Source organism: Mandrillus leucophaeus, unplaced genomic scaffold (assembly GCF_000951045.1).
Source record: "Mandrillus leucophaeus isolate KB7577 unplaced genomic scaffold, Mleu.le_1.0 Scaffold1705, whole genome shotgun sequence".
In the NCBI taxonomy this organism is placed as follows: Eukaryota; Metazoa; Chordata; class Mammalia; order Primates; family Cercopithecidae; genus Mandrillus; species Mandrillus leucophaeus.
The window spans coordinates 154922-174361 of record NW_012101705.1 but is presented as its reverse complement, the minus strand read 5'-3'; the positions used below and the strand labels follow the sequence as shown (position 1 = coordinate 174361).

The 19440-nt window shown below is 50.5% G+C and overlaps 1 protein-coding gene across 1 annotated transcript in view; it reads left to right on the top strand.

The window, feature by feature from the left end:
• Positions 1 to 17696, top strand: part of PHGDH (phosphoglycerate dehydrogenase) — a 31845-nt gene extending 14149 nt beyond the window's left edge. Inside the window, exons 4-12 of the mRNA XM_011976906.1 lie at positions 2345 to 2399; positions 2498 to 2596; positions 9726 to 9858; positions 10387 to 10535; positions 12182 to 12334; positions 13853 to 13985; positions 15228 to 15358; positions 16277 to 16514; positions 17357 to 17696. Of these exons, the coding sequence (XP_011832296.1) occupies positions 2345 to 2399; positions 2498 to 2596; positions 9726 to 9858; positions 10387 to 10535; positions 12182 to 12334; positions 13853 to 13985; positions 15228 to 15358; positions 16277 to 16514; positions 17357 to 17511 (1246 nt within the window). The 3' untranslated portion in view covers positions 17512 to 17696. The remainder of the gene's footprint in view (positions 1 to 2344; positions 2400 to 2497; positions 2597 to 9725; positions 9859 to 10386; positions 10536 to 12181; positions 12335 to 13852; positions 13986 to 15227; positions 15359 to 16276; positions 16515 to 17356) is intronic.
• Positions 17697 to 19440: the final 1744 nt, after the last annotated feature.

The window sequence follows — 19440 nt, the reverse complement described above, 5'->3', positions numbered from 1 at the left end:
AGGGATAGCTTACACAGCAGTAGGGTCTCAGCCTAGAAGGGGCTCCCAAGCTGGCAGCCTGGTTCTGCCAGAACATCTAGGCTGAGCGTCTCTCCTGATTTAAGTGGTCAATAGTTTGTGTTCATGGTTAAATGTATCCTATGAACAATGTTTCTTCATTTTTTTTTTTTTTTTTTTTTTTTTTGAGTAAGGGAAAAGATCTCAATATGGCTTTCTAATTAATTACCTCACTTTTTTTCTGGAGTTGGAAGGAAAGGATTGGGAGCCAGCAATACTTTCCCTCCTTTTCCAGGACGAGCTTTGTTTAAAGGAATCGGTGAAGTGCTGTGGTTTAAAAGAAGCTCCCCATTGTCAACGGCTTCCCATGCCCTCACTCATCAAAGATGCATCAAAACTAGGAAATGCGCACACCCCATTGGGAAGGAATACGTTCGTTCCATCAGGCTGTTCCTAGCAGGGGGGACTGTAGGAGAGAGTGGATGCTATATGTAGACTGTACAGGGTTGGGCAATGTGGGTGGAGAGCAGGCGTGGCCGGGCCCCACAGTGGGGACTTTGAGCTGATGGAGGAGGCTCCTGAGGTGCAGAAGAACAGCACACAGAAAAGAAGGAAGGAGAGAATCAACAAATGTAGGTTTCACCCTTTTTGCCTGCTTTACCGTCTCTTCCTCTAGTAAGTCAGGCCAGCAACCATTTAATTGTTGTGAGGCCCCTCGTCCACATTAGAGTCCTCTCCAGTCTGGCCTGATAAGGATTCCAAAGTGTTGAAACCTGGAGAGGCTCCATGATCAGCTGGGGGCAGCAGCCAGAGAAAGGGTTTAGGGACTTCTTGTGTTCTGTGGTGTCGCGTGCATACATCTTAGATAGCACTGTGGAGTCTGGTGGGAAGAAAACAGAATGTGAGGGAGAGGAGAGAGGGGCCAGGCAGGGGCTCTGTCTCACTAGGTCAAAGGCATTTTATCAGGCAAGCTTTCCCAAGAAGTGAACAGTTCCTCAAGGCAAGTCCCTGTCCTTATTACCCGCCTGGTGGGTCAGAGCAGTGAGGTGAATGCAGCTTGTCCCCCATGTGGCTTGGTACTGAAGTTCTTCTGAGTTTACCCGTAAGATGGCGCGCCTCTGTGATTGAGGAGGACAGACTCCACCTTCAGCCTTCCCCTCAGAGGGAGATCGATGTCCTAGTGATGTGTAGAGATGAGAGAATGTTTTTGTGTTAGAAGTTAGTGAAGTGAAAGCACAGAAGTAGCGTCTTGAGATTTCTCTTTTCGCATGCTCGCTCACTCCGAGGTTTTTGGCAGGAGGTTAAAGGCCTACATTTAAGTACTCAGGAGGCTGGCCGTGCTGGGCTTGACTTTGCTGGCTTTGAATCTGTTCAGGTGCCTCCAGTTGGGTGATCTGGGGTGAGTTGTTTAACGCCCAGTGCCTCCCTCCGTGCAGCTGTGAATATTAGAGGAGTTAATGTGTGTCTAAACATTTATTTTAGGATGTCTAAAATAGAGAAAGTGCTCCTTAAACATTGTTCCTCATTTCTTCCTTTTTGGCCTCCAGAGATGTGTTGATGACCCATGCCCACAGGACACATATCGCCCTTTCACCTCTAACGTTGCCCTAATTGCCACTTCCTCTGTCTCCTCCAGAAAACACAGACTTCCATCTGAAATAATAGGAGGAGACAGGCTGTGAAGCGTGTGTGTGTGTGTGTGTGTGTGTGTGTGTATGTGTATGTGTTTTGGTGGTGGTGGGACAGGAAAGTAGTGTGGATGTTTAAAAATGTTGGGACCACGCGTTCAGGACAGAATGGAAGTGTCTAAGCTTTGGCATCCACCCACCCACTCCAGACTAGTCTAAGGCCCTCGGAGTTAAGAAACTCTCAAGAAAGCATAGGTCATTAGGTGTCCTCTTCATAATAATAGAAGACGTCATAGGTTATGGTGCTGGATGAGATTGGAAGATGAAAATAATTCCTTAAGCTTCTGGAGTACTCGATGTCATCAGAGTTGCCCAGTACCCCACTCAGTTATCCCTACAGACCCCGGAGGATTGGCAATCGCTTAAAGTAAAAAACTCATTCTGATTGATGCCTCAGTGGCTGAGGTGGAATCCGTACCTCCTCCCAGATGCCTGACTGGTCACAGAAATCCCAGGCTTTCTAAGTCAGATCTTGCCAAGGGTTTCTCTCTTCTGTTTTCCCTTTACCCTACATCAATGTTCCTGAATCTGAACCCCCAGACCGAGTTCTTGGGGGAGTGGCTGTTACGGGCAGTGACTGTGCAAACCTGTTGTTGTGTCTCCTTCCTGGGCTGGCGGGAGTCCAGGTGGACCCTCTGAACCTGTGTCTATCCTTGCAGGCAGATTCCCCAGGCAACGGCTTCGATGAAGGATGGCAAATGGGAGCGGAAGAAGGTGAGCAGCGGCCTTGACTCGCCCCACCTGGGCTCAGGGCCCAGGGTCCACTCATGTTGCTGACTTCAGCTTCTTTCCTTTTGCCTGTTTGGTTGCAGTTCATGGGAACAGAGCTGAATGGAAAGACCCTGGGAATTCTGGGCCTGGGCAGGATTGGGAGAGAGGTGGCTACCCGGATGCAGTCCTTTGGGATGAAGGTAGGATGTTGCTGGAACCCTGTGATGTGGGACTTTCTGCAGCAATTTTGGAAAAGGCAGCATGTCTGGGCAGAAGTCAGAAGCTTTGTTCTAGGAAGGTCTGACCCTCCCTTGGAGCCCCCATCTAAATAAACGTTAAAGCCAAGGAGGGAGCGAACACTGGCCTGCTAATCTGGGCTCAAAAGCTGGGAATACTTGGTGGGGGTCCTTTAGCTCTCTGGTGAATGAATAGCCAGCCCTGAGTCCCGGTGAGCCAGATGTTGATAGCTGTTTTGAGACCTTGGTTCTTGTCTTCTTAGTTTAAAAGAATTTAAACAAGAGATGCAGTGCAGCATTGAGGAGTTTATTGCAAAGGAAAAAGAATATTTTGAAAGTTCAGTGCAGAGCAGACAGTACACCTTGAGAGAGAGAGAATTTAGGGTGGGCTGCTCATAAGAATGAGGTAGTGTTGATTATTGCTGGAGAAACTCCCTTTATGGGAGTTTTATGTGATTATTCATAAGGAGGTGGGAAGAGCTGTTACTAGGAAGCATGTTTCAGGTGGTCCTCTGGGTGCACATGAGTAGTAGCTGTACGTGCTTGTTCATTCGGCGCATGTCTTATCAGCATCTTAAATCTCCACCCAGGAGTGTGTTTTTTACTATTAGAATGAGCAGGGGTCAGTTTGAGGACAGGAAAAATCAAAGTGCACAGGCTGTCTAGATGGGAAGTTCCCTACTGAAGACCGCTTTGCTTGAATGAGCTCAGTTATAATATGAATTCAAAGGCTTATTGTGTTGACTATAGGATTACCAAGGTTGCTGCACTTCCGTGATTACCTATCGTACATCACAGGCAGGGTGTTTGTGTCCTGCCCGTCCTTTCTTTCCTTTCTGGTTTTGTTGTGTCTGCTTTCCTGTGATAATTTAGAAAACAGGAACAGGTTTATGGCCTCACAGTAGAGATTACATCCATTGTCTATCTGTCCTTCCAGTTTCCCTCCATATTGCAGAAAAGATTTAAAAATGCTTGTATGTACACTGTGATATGAGTGTAGAGCCTATAGTGGCTGGAAGACCTCACATCTGTCTCAGAAATCACACCTGACTCCTGTCTTCCCCCAGGCCTCTTCCTTTTCCTACTCTGGGAGCTCAGTAGGCTTCTGGCTAAGGGAGGGTTGCAGTTGGTAGCAGTACCATCCACGTGGGCTAATCCTGCAGCCCCTGCAAATGAGAGAGGCAATTCAGCTAAGAGAGGGGATCTGCAGGGCTTCCCAGATAGGCCAAAGAGATGAACCCACTAAGGCTGCTATCGGACATCTCTCTGTTCACTTTCTGTTTTAGGGAATTACAGGGATTATGGGGTCAAACGGCAGCCACGGAGTCTTTATTTAAACATTAGGAAATTAGTTTTGACAACCAGATCATGTCAGATCTAGAAAAGTGTACATAGAACTGCCATGGACCTCTCCCTTTTTCTACATCCCTCCTACCTTCTTAGAGTTAGAAGGGATCTTAATAGATTAACCTTTAATTTTACACTGACATCTAGAATTTGTAAGCTTATGCCTAAGGACTCATAGCAAATGGACAGTAGCCTAGAGCCTGGTGCGCATCGCACTGTACACATTGAATATTATCCCCTCTCTCCTGCCTCCACTCCCCACCTTATTCATTTAAGTCAGCAAGATATGTTTCCTAAGCCTCTGCACTGAGAAGGGCCAGGTGTATTCTTGACCCCTGGACTCCTGAGAGAGGCAGATGTAGCCCAGCAGGATCATTGATCATGTAAACAAACCACAGCCTTGCCCTCTGTGCAGGGATGGTGGGATGCCATCAGCCACAAAGAGCACTCCCTCCTCCATCCTCTTTTGTAAGAGATCAAGGGTCAAGGTTTAGCCCATGGAGAATTTTGATCTAAAAGGCAGAGGTCAGGGGTTAAGTAAAACTGAGAGCACTCATAGCCAAATGGGTGAGCATTTCATTGATGAAGCAGTAACTTGGAGACAGGCTCCAAACCAGTGGCCGTTCCAAGGCTCCTGCCCCCTTCCCCAGGGGGTCCTCTTCCCCATGACTCCTCTTCCCGGGCCTTCCTTCTCCGTGGCACCGCTACACATCAAATTCCTGGCTCAGCAACATTCTTCATCATGGAGACTTCGGCAGTGACTTAAACCAAATGAAAAGCCCCACCTCATTCCTGAATGATTGAGGTGATAGGTAAGCTTGTCTGTCCATCTGGCACTGCCCAACTCTCTACCCTGGGCTGCTTCCGAGAGGTGCAGGGGTATCTGGGACCTTGAGCATCAGTGTCAGGAAATGTCTGACACCTCTCAGGCATGTGTTTGATTGAAAGAGATATCTAAGGCTTGCTTATTTCAGTGTTAATCTGTGCCTCAGGGCAGGTGACCCACTGAATGTTTAATTCCCATTCCCAGCACAGTGTGGAGGGTGCCGGTGCCTTCGCTTTGCATTTCTTCTGTCCAGATGTCTCTGGAGGGTCATTCTTAACTGTCTCGCTTCCAGAACATGCTCTTTGTAAAGCCCGGAAACATGGCTGGGATCATTCTGCCTCCCACCTCAGCCCCTCTGGGGCTGCCTGGACCTCATCATTCCGGAGGGTCTAAGCGGCCTCTCCTCATGCTCAGCTGCTTACCTCGACCACGTCATTATCATACTTTTGAGTCTGGATGAATTTTGTCTCAGGGCGGAGAGCTCACCAGTTCTAGTGATCTTGGAGAACAAGATTTTCTAAAGGGAAAGGAAGATTCTTGAACATATTGTGAAAGAGACGTATAAGCATCCAGACAGGAAAAGAGGATAAGTGTTTATTAAACACAAGTTATTTCAAACTAACCTCATTCTGCCTTTGGAAACCATTATTAAACTGGTAAAGTATGGAAATCCGTAGGTGTCATATACCTGGACTATTTAAAATTATATTTTAATCGTGTAATAAAGGAATGCATTCTCATATAAATTAAAACATAGACAAGGCTATACTTGATTACCACCTGAACGGTAAACATCAGTTTAGCATGTCATCCCGGACTTTTCTATGCATTTGCACAGAATGCGTACAGTTCCATGCCTGTGGAAGGATTCTATGACTGCAAAGAAGAGAATATTGTTTGGTGATGTTAAGAAAAAAAAACATGTTTATCTCAGAACAGCTAAATCTAGCATGTTTTTAAACAGTTGTGTGGAATTTTGTTGCACAGATAAATTGCTTTTTATTTGGCCAGTCTCTCAATCATGGGCATTTAGATTGTTTATAGATGTGGACTTCGGTAAGACATCTTTCATGATTCCCTCGGGGTTCAGATGGAGCCCCTTGAACTTGGTGCTATTGAAGGGATTAGTGCTTGGTGCTTTGTGGAATGGGCCACCTCAGTTTGGAGGGAGATTGTATGCGATAGTGCCAGGCTCTGCCTTGCCCACCGTTCTCATCAACAGCTTGAACCATGTGTCATTTGTGGATGGCAGGAAGCAAGGAGAGGTAGTTAATACTTAAGGGTGCAGAATCAGGTCCGAAAAGACCTGTGAAGGCTAGAATGGGTGGGCACTCTCACAGGAAATTTAGCTAGAATGCACTTCTGCACCCTACTTGTGGGTCCAAAAAGCAGCTAGACAGTTTTAGGTGTAGAAGCACTTGTCAAAAGCTTTTCTAGGGGAGCAGGACTTTGGTTTACAAAAGAGCAGTGTGGTTATCAGCGGCATAGCTGATAGAAAAGGTAACCTGACATTTGGCAGCATTAAAAGAAGTATGGCTCCCGGAGCAAGGGAGGTGACGTTCCTCACGCTCTGGCCTGATCAGCCTGCAGCCTGCCTGTGGTCTGAGTCATACAGGTCTTACGCTCTAGACTGTTCTGTCTGCGTGAGACTTTTTCTCAATAGTGTTGCTGAATAACAGGTCGTGACCTCAGAGACGCAACTCATTCATACTGGTGTGTTCCTTAGAATGTGTTAAGAGGCACAAACCAATCAAGAAGCGAGCCTTGTGCTTTCTTATCAAGGTTTTCGGAGAGGGAACAGACAAGCATCTCTTTAACAGTTTCTTTGTAGCCAGCATTGTGATGAATCCAGCTTTAGCCCAGAGGGATGGATGTTGAACCTGAGGCACCAGTTATCACAGATTCTTTCAGGTCCAGCTAATGTTTGCTGAGGTCTGCTGTGTCAGTTCCTGTGCTTGAAATGACTCTGCGGGGTCAGAATTATTATCCCAGGGTTATAGATAAAGAAACTGAGGCCCAGGAAGGTTCTATGATATGCTGAAGATAATGCGACTACTAACTGGTGAATTCTGGCTCAGCCTTCCAGGCTGGCGTTCTTTGCCCAGTACCACTTGACTTCATTCTTGATCCATTGTAGGTAAACAGTCGCTGTGCCATGCCAGTATGCTTAGCTATTCCAAGGACAGACACTCTCAGGATAGGCAGCTCCTATCTCAGTGTGTTACCTGGAATGCTTACTGCCCAGAGCAGTGATTCTCAAACTCAGAGCCTCCGGTTCTGGCAAGGTGCCTTCAGGACACAGGTGGGAGCCAGGAGGGGCCCAGGGAGACAGCAGGTGGTGGCACTTTGAGCCTTCACCTCTGCAGCTTTGAACTGACCTGTTTTTATATTTGGTCTCTGTTTAAGATTTCATTGCCCTGGTAGGGAGGGTTCCCATGCTAAACTGAAAATTCAGCTATGGGGCAGAGAGAGCAGGTGACGGTGAGGGTTCTTCTTCAGAGCCTCTTTAACTGGGAGGCCTCCTTGCTCTCCTCTTTGCTCTGATAAGCCAACAAGGCTCTGCAGCCTCAGGGCTGCCTTCTGTGGCCTCAGGCAGGTAGGAGCCACCAGCTGCCCTGGAGTCCTGCTTAGAATGTGAGGCTTCCTCTGTTACCTCAACATCAGGAGCCTGGCCTGGGGCTGGGATTGAGGTGAGGGGACTCCTTCATGTTTCTCCCCAAGGCTTCTCTCCGGGAGTAGTCTTTGAATCGTGTGTACCCAGAGGTGCTCCAATGTCTGTATATTAGGACATCTGACCCTTTCCAGCACACATCAGGACCCTGGCAGGCACGTGTGTCCTGGGCCTGTTGTCACCCTTTCCATCCCCTCAACATTGTCTCCTAGTGTCAGAACCCCAACCCCCAGCTGAGTTCAGCTCTTCTCTGTCCTGGTTATCTCAAGTGGAAAATGAGAACAGAGGTTTGCTCAGCCAGATTCCTTCCCTGCAGTCATCTGCAGATAAATGAGATACTCTCTGTGAAAGAAGGAAGCTGGGTCAGTGCTTCGCTGACCACGGAGGAAGATGCTCACCTGTTCCTCTCCCCAGCCCCCTCCCTCCAGCCCCAGGCACCTGTCTGTGGAGGAGGTCAGGCTCAGCCTTCAGGGTCCTTCCTCCTGCCAGCCCCCAGGTTGTTCTTGGCTCCTGAGCATGGAGTAGACATCAGTCAGCCTGGACCTTGTGATCTCTATTGGTGCTCCCTTCCTCTCCCCGCTCCATATGAGAAAAAAAAATACATCTGGATTAGAGATGAACAGGGCCATTGTTCGGGCCAGCCTCAGGACCAGCAGACAAAGAAGACTTGTGACAATGATGGCAGGAGATGGCAGGGATCCCGTCTCCTCCCCTGGACACTGTCTCCTCCCACCAGAAATGAGTAGCTTAGAGCTGAGGGGAGCCGCAGTGTCTGAAAAAGACCACCAGCGTTCTGAGCTGGAGGTTGGTGTGGGGCCACTTGGCTTTCCTTATTCCACAAGGCTAATGATGAAGAAAAGGATCCAGAGGCTTCACCTTAATCATAACCATTTTAGCTTCTGCCTTAGAATTACTGAATTTGAAGTCCTCTTTCCTATTATGTTCTTTTTTATTTTATTTTATTTTATTTTTTTCTGAGACATCTTGTTCTGTCACCCAGGCTAGAGTGCAGTGGCACAATCTTGGCTCACTGCAGCCTCAACCTCCTAGACCCAAGTGATCCTCCTGCCTCAGCCTTCTGAGTGGCACAGGTGCGTGCCACCACACTTGGCTAATTTTTAAAAAATTTTTGTAGAGGTGGGATCTCACTATGTTGCCCCAGCTAGTCTCCGACTCCTGGGGTCAAATGATCCTCCTGCCTCAGCCTCCCAAATTGCTGGGATTATAGGCATGAGCCATAGCACCCAGCTTTCCCATTATGTTCTAAAGTATCTATTCTGTATCCCTAATTTCAAAAGTAATTTATGAATAATGTAGTAGAGAACTTGAAAGCACAGGAAAGTATAAAGGAGAAAAATAATTCCACTACCCAGAGACAACCGCTGTGAAAGTACTATGCTGTGTGTTCTTTGTTTTTGTCTAATCCTGGGCTCACTCTTTACATTCTCTCTCGGGGTTAAGGGGGATTTCTCTTCAAATAATTCCCAGTGATTGCACGTGAGAGCGAGAGATGGCTGCAATGATCCGCCCAGCTCCTTCATTTAGGATTGACGACCCAGGTCCAGGGGAACTGACCTGTACGTTTCCACACAGTGGGCAGTGACTGGGGGAGGACACAGGCCAGGCTTCCTGGTTTAGAGGACATGCAGTCTCACTCCCACTCCGGTCCTGCCTTGTACCCCTGTTGCCCTCCTCCTTCACCTCTGCTCACTTTGTTTTAGTACCTGATGCACCTGTCTGTTTTCTGGACTGGACCCTCCAGCTGCAGCTGCCATTTCTCCTCCTCCCTTTCCTGGCTGTCCACTCCCCACATGACTGCCCTCCCTCCCTCAGGGCTCCCCGCTTTCTAAGGACTTCCAAGCTCCAACTTGTCCAGACGTACATGCGCTATTGTTGCATCTGTGTGTGGTCAGAGCATGGAGGCAGATGCACCTTCTTTTGAGCTCTGGTTGTGCCCCTCCTCACTGTGGAAGCCCTGCTTCCCTCAGCTCTCAAGCAGACAAGAACAGTCCCAGCATCATTGTGTTGTCATGAGAATTAATTAAGCTGAGCATGGTACTTAGTATATTGCAGATGGTGCTTAGTATATGGAGCATGGTACTTAGTGTATGGTAAATTAACTGGAGAATTAATTAAGCTGAGCATGGTACTTAATATATGGTAAATGCTCAAAAAATGTTTGCCATTCTTAATAATAACACTACTAATAATTAAGAATGGCACTCTCCCTCTCTCTTGCTTCCTACCAGACTATAGGGTATGACCCCATCATTTCCCCAGAGGTCTCGGCCTCCTTTGGTGTTCAGCAGCTGCCCCTGGAGGAGATCTGGCCTCTCTGTGATTTCATCACTGTGCACACTCCTCTCCTGCCCTCCACGACAGGTAGGTGTGTCCTTACATTGTGGATCGGCCACAGAAGCCACAGACCAGTTAACAAATGGGCCCTCCATCTGGGCCTTCTCCAGACAGTGGTAATGAGCTGCGGGGAGAGGTCCACCTGGGTCCTGCAGAGCCTGATGCTTTGTTAGACACCCCTGCATCGGATAGGGGAGAGTGAGCCAGCTAGAAGTGCTTGGGGTCTAGGTGAGCTGAGCACAGGGACGACCAGTGACCCCCATGGATTCTTTCTGCAGCCCCTGCAGGGTTTTCTGATTCCCAGACCCACTTGAAACGGTAATATCTCAAGAATTTCTAAGATGTTTCTAAACTGAGTCTGGCCCAGATCCATAACAGGGACTCCTGCCCCAGAGCATCTGAGGAGGAAGAGATGAGAGCAAAGAAGCTGCCATCCTACAGGAGAGAGGCTCTGAGAAAGAGCTGGCTCGAGGAAAGGGACGACCTCTGGCAGCCAGGGATGAGTGTGGGGATCCTAGTGCTGCCCCAGCAGGAAGATGCTTCGCTTTCTTCCAGGCTTGCTGAATGACAACACCTTTGCCCAGTGCAAGAAGGGGGTGCGTGTGGTGAACTGTGCCCGTGGAGGGATTGTGGACGAAGGCGCCCTGCTCCGGGCCCTGCAGTCTGGCCAGTGTGCCGGGGCTGCACTGGACGTGTTTACGGAAGTAAGTGCCTGGCAGCCTCAGAGTCAGGAGGAGGGGAGAGATAGGGAGCAGAGAGGCCCATGGCAGGGAAAGCCTGGCGTTTTACAGAAGGCCTCTCGCTTATAGTCTCTTTCATCCATGGTAAACAGGAGAAAACTGTGTTGCCGAAAACACACCTTTGTGGTTTGAGGAGTCCTTGCGGAGCCTCGTATGGAGGCAGCTATGTGGTTTTCTGCAAAACTCGGGTTTTAAAGGGGACCCAATTCCTGGTTCCAGGCTTCTCAGACTGCTAACATATTGACAAAGATAGAGCCACAAATCAGTTCTGAGGTTGAGGGTCTGGAGCAGGGAGAGAGGGGGCTTTAGTGTATAGTTGAGGGACACTGATGGATATGCAGTCCCATTGCCAAGATGTCCTTTTCAGTGTCCATGGGCACTCCTTTTTCCTTCTTCTCTTCCTGGGTGGACAGAAGCCCGAGGATACTGGCAGTATTCCCCCAGGGGCCTCGGAGTGGGCTGCTCTCCCAGCGGGAGCAGAGGCTCAGCCTCACGCCCGATCCAGTAGGGAAAAGTGCATTTGCACTTGAATCCTGTTGGCTCCTCTCCTGAAAGATCTTGCCCCCAACATTGGATCTTCCCCCGGTGAGGAAGGGGAAAGGGCATGGACTTTGGATTAGGTAGTTGTGGTTTGCAGGTTACTAGCTGTGTGTCCTTGGAAGGTCACTGGCCCTCTCTGAGCCCCTGTAGCACTCATCGTGTACTCCCAGCCCAGGGCACACAGTGCCTTTTGGTTTGTAACATTGGTCATCTTTCTCAACTCTTAGATCATAAGCTCCCTGAAGGCAGGGCAAACCTTGTCCATCTTTGTATCACCATCCTCTCTAATATAGCATCTCCTCCTGCTCTCTTCAGCATCCTTGTACCATTTGCTGGTGGTACAGGACTCACAGGGTTACATGGTTACATGTGGCCAGGACTCACAGGGTTAAATGGTCAAAATTCAATGGGACCAACAGAGCCCTGAGGAGAATGGCCAGAAGATGCCTAAATAACATTCCCAGGGGCAATCTTCTCAGTGAGCAGAAGGGTGGAAAAGACCCTGGAGGGTGGGGTGGAGGTGCCACAGATGGACAACCTGTTCTGATGAGAGCCAAGATGTAGTTACCTGCGTGGAGTGTCTTGGAAGAGCAGGACACTGTGCTAAAAGTCCAGCAACGCACATCGACAGCAAGTGCTGCGTGGATGCAGGGAGGTGAGTTTCAGGGAAAAGCCCAGTAACAACAACAGTAGCTCCCATGGGTTGACAACCTCCCATGTTAAACGTGCATAATCCCCACAGTAATGTTATGAGGGAGATAGGATCAACCCATTTCACAGACAAAGAAACTGAAGCTTAGATCAAGGTTCACCCCCAAGGCACCTAGGTGGTTAAGTGGTGAAGGTGAGATTTGAATCTGGTTCACACTTTCTGCTCTGTCCACTCTGCTGAGATGGAACATTCATGAGGAAACCCACTATTGAGTCCAGTGACCACCCTGACAAAATAGAAGTGGAAGGCACTGGCTCTCCTGACTGCCTTCCCTCCAATCTTCCCTGTTCCCTGGGGTGGTCCAAGAGGGTGTGACAAGTCTGTGGCAGCCAGCCTAGAGGCATCTCTTTCTGGACAGGAGCCACCACGGGACCGGGCCTTGGTGGACCATGAGAATGTCATCAGCTGTCCCCACCTGGGTGCCAGCACCAAGGAGGCACAGAGCCGCTGTGGGGAGGAGATAGCTGTGCAGTTCGTGGACATGGTGAAGGGGAAATCTCTCACGGGGGTTGTAAGTATCACCACCTGGGGCTGGGGGCCAGGAGTCAGAGGAAGGAGAGGAAGGAAGGCATCTTGTAGGGGCTGGTGGCAGCGTGGGTGAACAGATTCAGCCCTGGGAGCTAAAGATAAGGGAAATCTGCTTGAGTCAGCACTCTCTGCAGTGGGTGGGCGGGAGCCTCCCGTCTCCAGCCTTGATAGCAGAGGCCTTGGCAGCAGAGAGCCCGGCTCAGGCCTGTTATATCGTAGTCTTGCTGCAGAGATTGTGGCCCTTCCCAGGCCCAGCCTCTAGAGAAAGGCTCCTTTGTTCTCCACATGCCTTGGGAATGAAGGAGTGCTATTTGGGTGCCAGCTGGACGCAGCAGGTGGGGACGTGGTTGAGGGGGTGGCCTGTGTAGAAAATTTGCACCCTGTAAGCTCCCCAGACCCTGTCTTGACAGCCTGCCCTTCCTACTCCCAAATGAACCCGCCATGCTGGCTGACCCCCTTGTTTTCCCCAAATCATGGCATAAGACCACCACTTCTTGTCTTTGCTTCCGTCAAGCCCTTCCTGGCATGTGCGTCTCCTACGAGCTTAACCTGACCTACACTTCAAGTCCTGCCTCATTCATTCAGTCTGTGGATATTCCTTAAGTTTCACTGGGTACCAGACGTTGTCATAGCTCTTGGGAGACGCAGGTGCATGAGGGAGGCATAGCTCTCCTTCCAGGGGCTTGCTGCCTCCTTTTGAAGTCTTGCTTGGCCTTCCCAGCCCCTTCTCAATTCTGAGAACCACTTTCTTTCTTGTTATTAAGGTACAGTCCCATGGGGTGTTTGTTTGTTTGTTTTCTTTTGTATTGTTTTGTTTTTTCCTAATCTTCCTACTTAACCTAAATTCTAAGTTCCCGGAGGACAGAAAAACGTGATGCAAGCCTCTCTGCAGCTTGTGTGGGTGGGCCCAGGCCATGGAGTCAGAGTCAGGGAAATGGGCTGGGTATTCTCAGCTGTCCTGGCTGACCCTCAGCTGGGCAGTTTTTGCCGGTGAGGACAGCACTGTGGCAGGAGAGGCGGGGATTTTGGTTCTGTCCTCCCACCTCTGGATTGAGAGCCCAGCCCTCCAGGCCTCTCTGCCTTCTCCATCCTGAGGGAGCCCACACAGTGGAGAGGACAGAGGATGCGGACAGCTCGGAGTCTTTGCTGGCCTCCTCGCATGCTGCTGGTCCTAGCCCTGCTGACTTCCATGGACTCCCCCCGCCCCCACCGCCCCACCACTTCCATGGAGGGGGCTGGGGCGGACACAGTTCGGCGAAAGGAACCATTTTGAGTGGTTGTGGCCTTCTGTGTCCATTGCTGGCTCTACAGCTCTCCTCATCAGTAGGAACAAGTCCTTGTCCTGTTGTTAGTGACTGGTGGAAGTTGTCACCCACCAGGCACCAAGCATGAGTGACCCTATACTGTCTTTCTGGTGGAGCTGGGTCTTGGCGGCCAGATCTTGATTCAGGCTCTGCCATGCCTCTTCCAGACCACAGCCCCGCTCCTCCATCCTCTGCAGGTTAATGCCCAGGCACTGACCAGTGCCTTCTCTCCACACACCAAACCTTGGATTGGTCTGGCAGAAGCTCTGGGGACACTGATGCGAGCCTGGGCTGGGTCCCCCAAAGGGACCATCCAGGTGATAACACAGGGTGAGCTGGGGACCTTGCAGAGGGAGAGGGAGGAGGGCATGAGGGGGTGTGGGATCTGCCCTGCTGGGTGTATCTGCTACAGGACACAGGGTTAGTGAGAGGCAGTGGGGGTGGCTTGGGCCCTGAGTATAGCTCCCTTACTACTGGTGGGAGGGTGGTAAAGGGAGGGGTAGAAAAAGTCATTGGAAAGATGTACTGAATATTCATAAATCATGTTTATGTAGCATTTTTAAGAAGTAGATATTTTGGGTACAAGAGAGACCTCTACAAGAGATAGAGTTTCGTGTGAGAGGGTGTAGGATAGCTGGAGGGAGGCCCTCATTAAGCAACAGGATGCTGGATTCTGGTTTTGGGCCCTGCCTCTTGCCTGCTGTGTGACTCTCCCTTCTGAGGCTTGGATTCTTCAGTTGTAAAGTGAGAGTTAGGGGCAGATGAACCAGGAGGCGGGAGGACACTTTGTGCTCTGTGACTAACCAAGGTGGTCCCTTGGGCCGTCTGACAGCCCTCGAGGGTGTTTGCTCAGCTGTGGAGTGGGAATGAGAGCAGTGTCCTCTGTCCACCTCTCAGGCTGCTGAGCAGGCTGTGGCCTCCTTTGCGGTGGATCCAGTACTGTGCAGATGTGGTTGAGTGACCGAGGAGGGCTCCAGTTTCCTTAACCCTGTAGAAGTGTGTCTTTCCCCACGGACTGTTGGGCGTCTCACTCTTGGGGAGAGATTGCAGGGTGAGGGCAGCTAAACCCCAGGCATTGACAATACTAGGGAAGGGCAGAGCCAGGGCGTCCCCACTGGCCTGGGTGTCCGAGCCCTGAAGGAAACAGGGCCGGGAGCTGGGCAGCAGTTGCTTCGGTTGCTTCTTTCTGCTTCGATTTCCTGAGGCTTGCAAGGCTCTGAGTGTCAGGGAGGGGTAAGAGTAGGGAATTTGCCAGTGTCCCCTGGGAGAATAAGAGGTAGGCCAGGATAGCCAAGCCAGGTGCAGGGTTGGGGAGTGGAGTGGAGTTGGACTGAATTTTGGAGAGGAGTTTCTCAGGGTGGTTAAAACATCCTGGGTTTCCTGGCTTGGGCCCAGATTATGCCTCCTTTGAGCCCACTGAAGGGCAAGTGGACCTGCCTGGGGCAGGCTGCCCTTGGGGTCCCCAGGATAGCGAGGAGCCTATCGTCCAGAGCTAGGTGCCAGTGGCTTCCTGCCCCCCTCCTGTGGTGTTCAACAAACAGTGACCTCATGGTGGCTTCTCTCTGTCCCCAGGAACATCCCTGAAAAATGCTGGGAACTGCCTAAGCCCCGCAGTCATTGTCGGCCTCCTGAAAGAGGCTTCCAAGCAGGCGGATGTGAATTTGGTTAACGCCAAGCTGCTGGTGAAAGAGGCTGGCCTCGATGTGCGCCCCCCTCCCCGACGCTACCTCCCCATCCCTGTCAGCCCTAGTCTTCTCCCCCACATTTCCAGAGCCCGTTCGCTGAGTGGAGGCCTAGGTGCCAGCCTTGCATTGGCCTGTCTACCTGTGAGGGGTAGCTGCAGTTTCTTCATCTGCAAAATGGAGACTGCCTGGCCCCCAGTGTTGCTAATGGCACTGCTTTGTGTATGAGTGCTGTGGGAACAGGGGCAGTAGCAGCGTCCCCATTTCACAGTCAAAGAAAATGACGAGCCAGTGTGTTTGCCTCTGCCCGACATGGCTGCCAGGCCGTGTTTGACTCTGCCTAACTCCCCTCAGGGCTCCTCATGCCGTAGCACCCGGGTTCTTGATTCACTTGCAAGCTCTGGGAGCAAGCAGCATGTCCTACTGCCTCGCACGGCTTTCTATTGGCGCCTTCCCCTCTGGTTCCCTGTTTAGATCAAAGTCTGTTTCAATGCCTGTTGCTCAGCCAGTGGGAGCTGGCAGAAGGGATAGGCAGTAAAACTTCCACGTCTTCACCCCTCTCCTCCACTCCACTCCTGCATGCCAGTCATGCCACTGATGCTATGCAGGAAACAGTATCAGAGCAGGAGGGGCCAGAGTGGAGTCTCCTCACAGCCCTGCCTCCCTCCTTTTCTTTCCTCCCTGTTTCCCTCCAAGCCTTCGCCTGTGCCTGGCAGATCTCTTTGCCCTCTCTTTAAGGAGATCATTGGCTGTTCCAGGAAGCTGATGCCGAAGGGCATACAGCTTGGCCCATTTGCCCTCTCCCTTCTGGTCCTGAATTACTGAGCACATTATCCAGGCTGGAGCCCTACATCCTACCAATGGGTGATTCGGCCAAGAGAGGAGGGTGGGCGTGGTGCAGCCAGGAGGAGTAACTGTCGCCTTGCCTTCTCCACACAGGTCACCACCTCTCACAGCCCCGCTGCACCAGGGGAGCAAGGCTTGGGGGAATGCCTCCTGGCCGTGGCCCTGGCAGGCGCCCCTTACCAGGCTGTGGGCTTGGTCCAGGGCACTACACCTGTACTGCAGGGGCTCAATGGAGCTGTCTTCAGGCCAGAAGTGCCTCTCCGCAGGGGCCTGCCCCTGCTCCTATTCCGAACCCAGACCTCTGACCCTGCAATGCTGCCTACCATGATTGGTGAGGAGGGCCTTGTAGGGCTGGCTGGTGTCCTTGAGGCTGGGGTGGAGTCTGCCCTGGAATTGGACCCTACCCACCGTCCTTTAGCCCCTCTTCATGCCCCAGGGTGTCTCTGGATCTGCACCATACAGAGAGTTTATCATGCCAGTTTCCAGAACATTCAGGGAGTGGATACTCAGTTCAAAGAGGGAAAGTGCTTTATCCAGGGTCATAGAGCAGCATGGCAGGGGTGGGGCCAGAGCCTCTATTCCTGCCCAGTTGTGGGTTCCCAGCTCGCCGTGTTAAGCACACTGGACCTGCCTGTGGAGCCATAGCCCAGGAGTTCAGGGACATTGAGAGCAGGTTTCTTACTCCTGCCTTCTGGCCCCATGGCCGTCCCTGGTGGCCAGCCCAGCTGCAGCAAAGCCTACAAAGCTTCTAGCCATGGTGGGCATCTCGGACCTGCCCCAGTCCGCGGGGACTTGGGCTGTAGGTGTTTTGGAGCACATCCATGTTTGGTGGAGGGTGTGCCTTCAAACCCTGAAGGGCCTAATTTCACTATTCTTGCTGGCTGCCCAAGGGAACTTTCCTGCTTTTCTCCCTTGCTGTTGGCTGGCTAAAACTGGCAATCAGGAAGTCAAGAGCTACAGCTGATGGCCACGGTGTTCCCAGAGAGTCAGGAATATCCATGGAAGCTGGGCAGATGCCCTCTTGCTCTCCCATCTCAGCTCTTTGACTCTGAGACCATCGTCCCCTCATTGCACCTTTGATCACAGAAGCTTAGAACTTCTGACTCTGCTCCCAATCCCTCGCTCCTTTTTCCCCTATGCCCTGTGCCATCCAGGAGTTTCTTCTATTTCCAGGCCTCCTGGCAGAGGCAGGCGTGCGGCTGCTGTCCTACCAGACATCACTGGTGTCAGATGGGGAGACCTGGCACGTCATGGGCATCTCCTCCTTGCTGCCCAGCCTGGAAGCTTGGAAGCCGCACGTGACCGAGGCCTTCCAGTTCCACTTCTAACCTTGGGGCTCACTCACTGGTCCCCACCTCTGGGGCTTTTCTGAAGAAACCTACCCACTGTGATCAACAGGGAGAGAAGATCCACATTCTTGGGCTGAACACAGGCCTCTGACACTGCTTACACTGCACTCTGACCCTGTGGTACAGCAATAACTGTCTAATAATAAAGAGCCAACCCCCAACTCCTCCTGCATCTTTGTGTGGTCATTATCCTAAAGAGCCACCAGAGGGCGTCCAAAGGCAGACGTAGGGTTTGGTTTAGACTGCGGGAGGGTAGTGGATGTGGGGGAAGACTGGGATGGGCAAATGGCTTGGTCGTGAGTTGCTTGAAGATGATCTCTCTCTTGTCTGTCTAAGGCTACTCAGAGGCACTTTTACACAGCTCAATGTATTTCACAGTGCTACGGTATTTCAGATCCCTTCCATCTGGGAATGTACATGCACATTAATAAGTAAGATACAACATAGAAGCCCAGCATTATGTACCAGGCACTGGGCTAGGTGCTTTACTTTAAGAGGAGAATTCAAACCTGACCCTTTTTCCATAGAAGTCTGGTGGGAGGGACAGAGCATGCAGAGGTCACTGGAAGCAGTGAGTGATGCTACAACAGAGGCGTGTAGGAAATTCTCTTGAGTCCAGAGGAGGAAGTTATTTGAGCTGAGGATATCGGTATCTCGGGAGATGTTTAGAAGGATTTTATAAGGGAAAGAAAGTGTAAAATCATGGGGATATGAGAATATTTGGCAAGTTCACAAAGCAAGTTCAGTGTGGGTTGATGAACATGTCACTTTTTTTTGAAAGATTATTTTCATGAAAAATACAGCTAAACAGTACTCTACCCGAAAGATTCACTTCAGGGAGTTTTTTCCCCCATTAATAAGGGATGATCCATTCTTAGTGTGTGCCCAGTAGTGTCTGTTTCTGAGATTCCTGGCCTGGCTAAGAAGGCTTGACACGGGGCAGCTGCTTGGCACTGGCAGGGGCGAGTCCAGCACTCTGGCCTCCTTTGTTTTGTGATGGAGCTAAGCGTCGGTAAGAACTGCAGCATTAGGGGCTGTGTTAGCGTCTGCAGTGAGCTCAGAGGCGTTGTCCTTGCTGTAGCTAACTTTGAAGAGAATGGGCCTGGGTGTGAATGCCACCGTCAGCTTTGGAAGCTGTCTGACCATGAGTTCAGTGTTGGTATGAGGTGGTATCTCACCGTGGTTTTGATTTGCATTTCCCTAATGACTAAGTAAATAGGCCAGACACAAAAAGAAAATTATTACATGTACTCACTTATATGTGGAATCAAAAAAAAAAAAAGTCACATATATTGACATAGGGACTGGAAAAGCAGTTGAGGGGGGTGTCTAGGGAGATATAGATCAAAGAATGTAAAGTAGAAAATAGGCCGGGCGTGGTGGCTCAAGCCTGTAATCCCAGCACTTTGGGAGGCCGAGACGGGCGGATCACGAGGTCAGGAGATCGAGACCATCCTGGTTAACACGGTGAAACCCCGTCTCTACTAAAAAATACAAAAAACTAGCTGGGCGAGGTGGCGGGCGCCTGTAGTCCCAGCTACTCAGGAGGCTGAGGCAGGAGAATGGTGTGAACCCGGGGGGCGGAGCTTGCAGTGAGCTGAGATTCGGCCACTGCACTCCAGCCTGGGCGACAGAGCGAGACTCCGTCTTAAAAAAAAAAAAAGAAAGAAAATACATAGGATGAGTAAGTCAAACGATCTAATGTACAACATGAGGACTATAGTTAATAATATTGTATTGTACTGAGGATTTTTGCTAAATTAGTAGATTGCAGTTGCTTTTGCCATGATGGCAGTGGGGATGGGTAACTTTGTAAAATAATGAACATGCTAATTTGTTCCATTACAGTAACCATTTTACTACATATATGTATCTTACAACATCATGTTCTATCCCTCAAATATATAC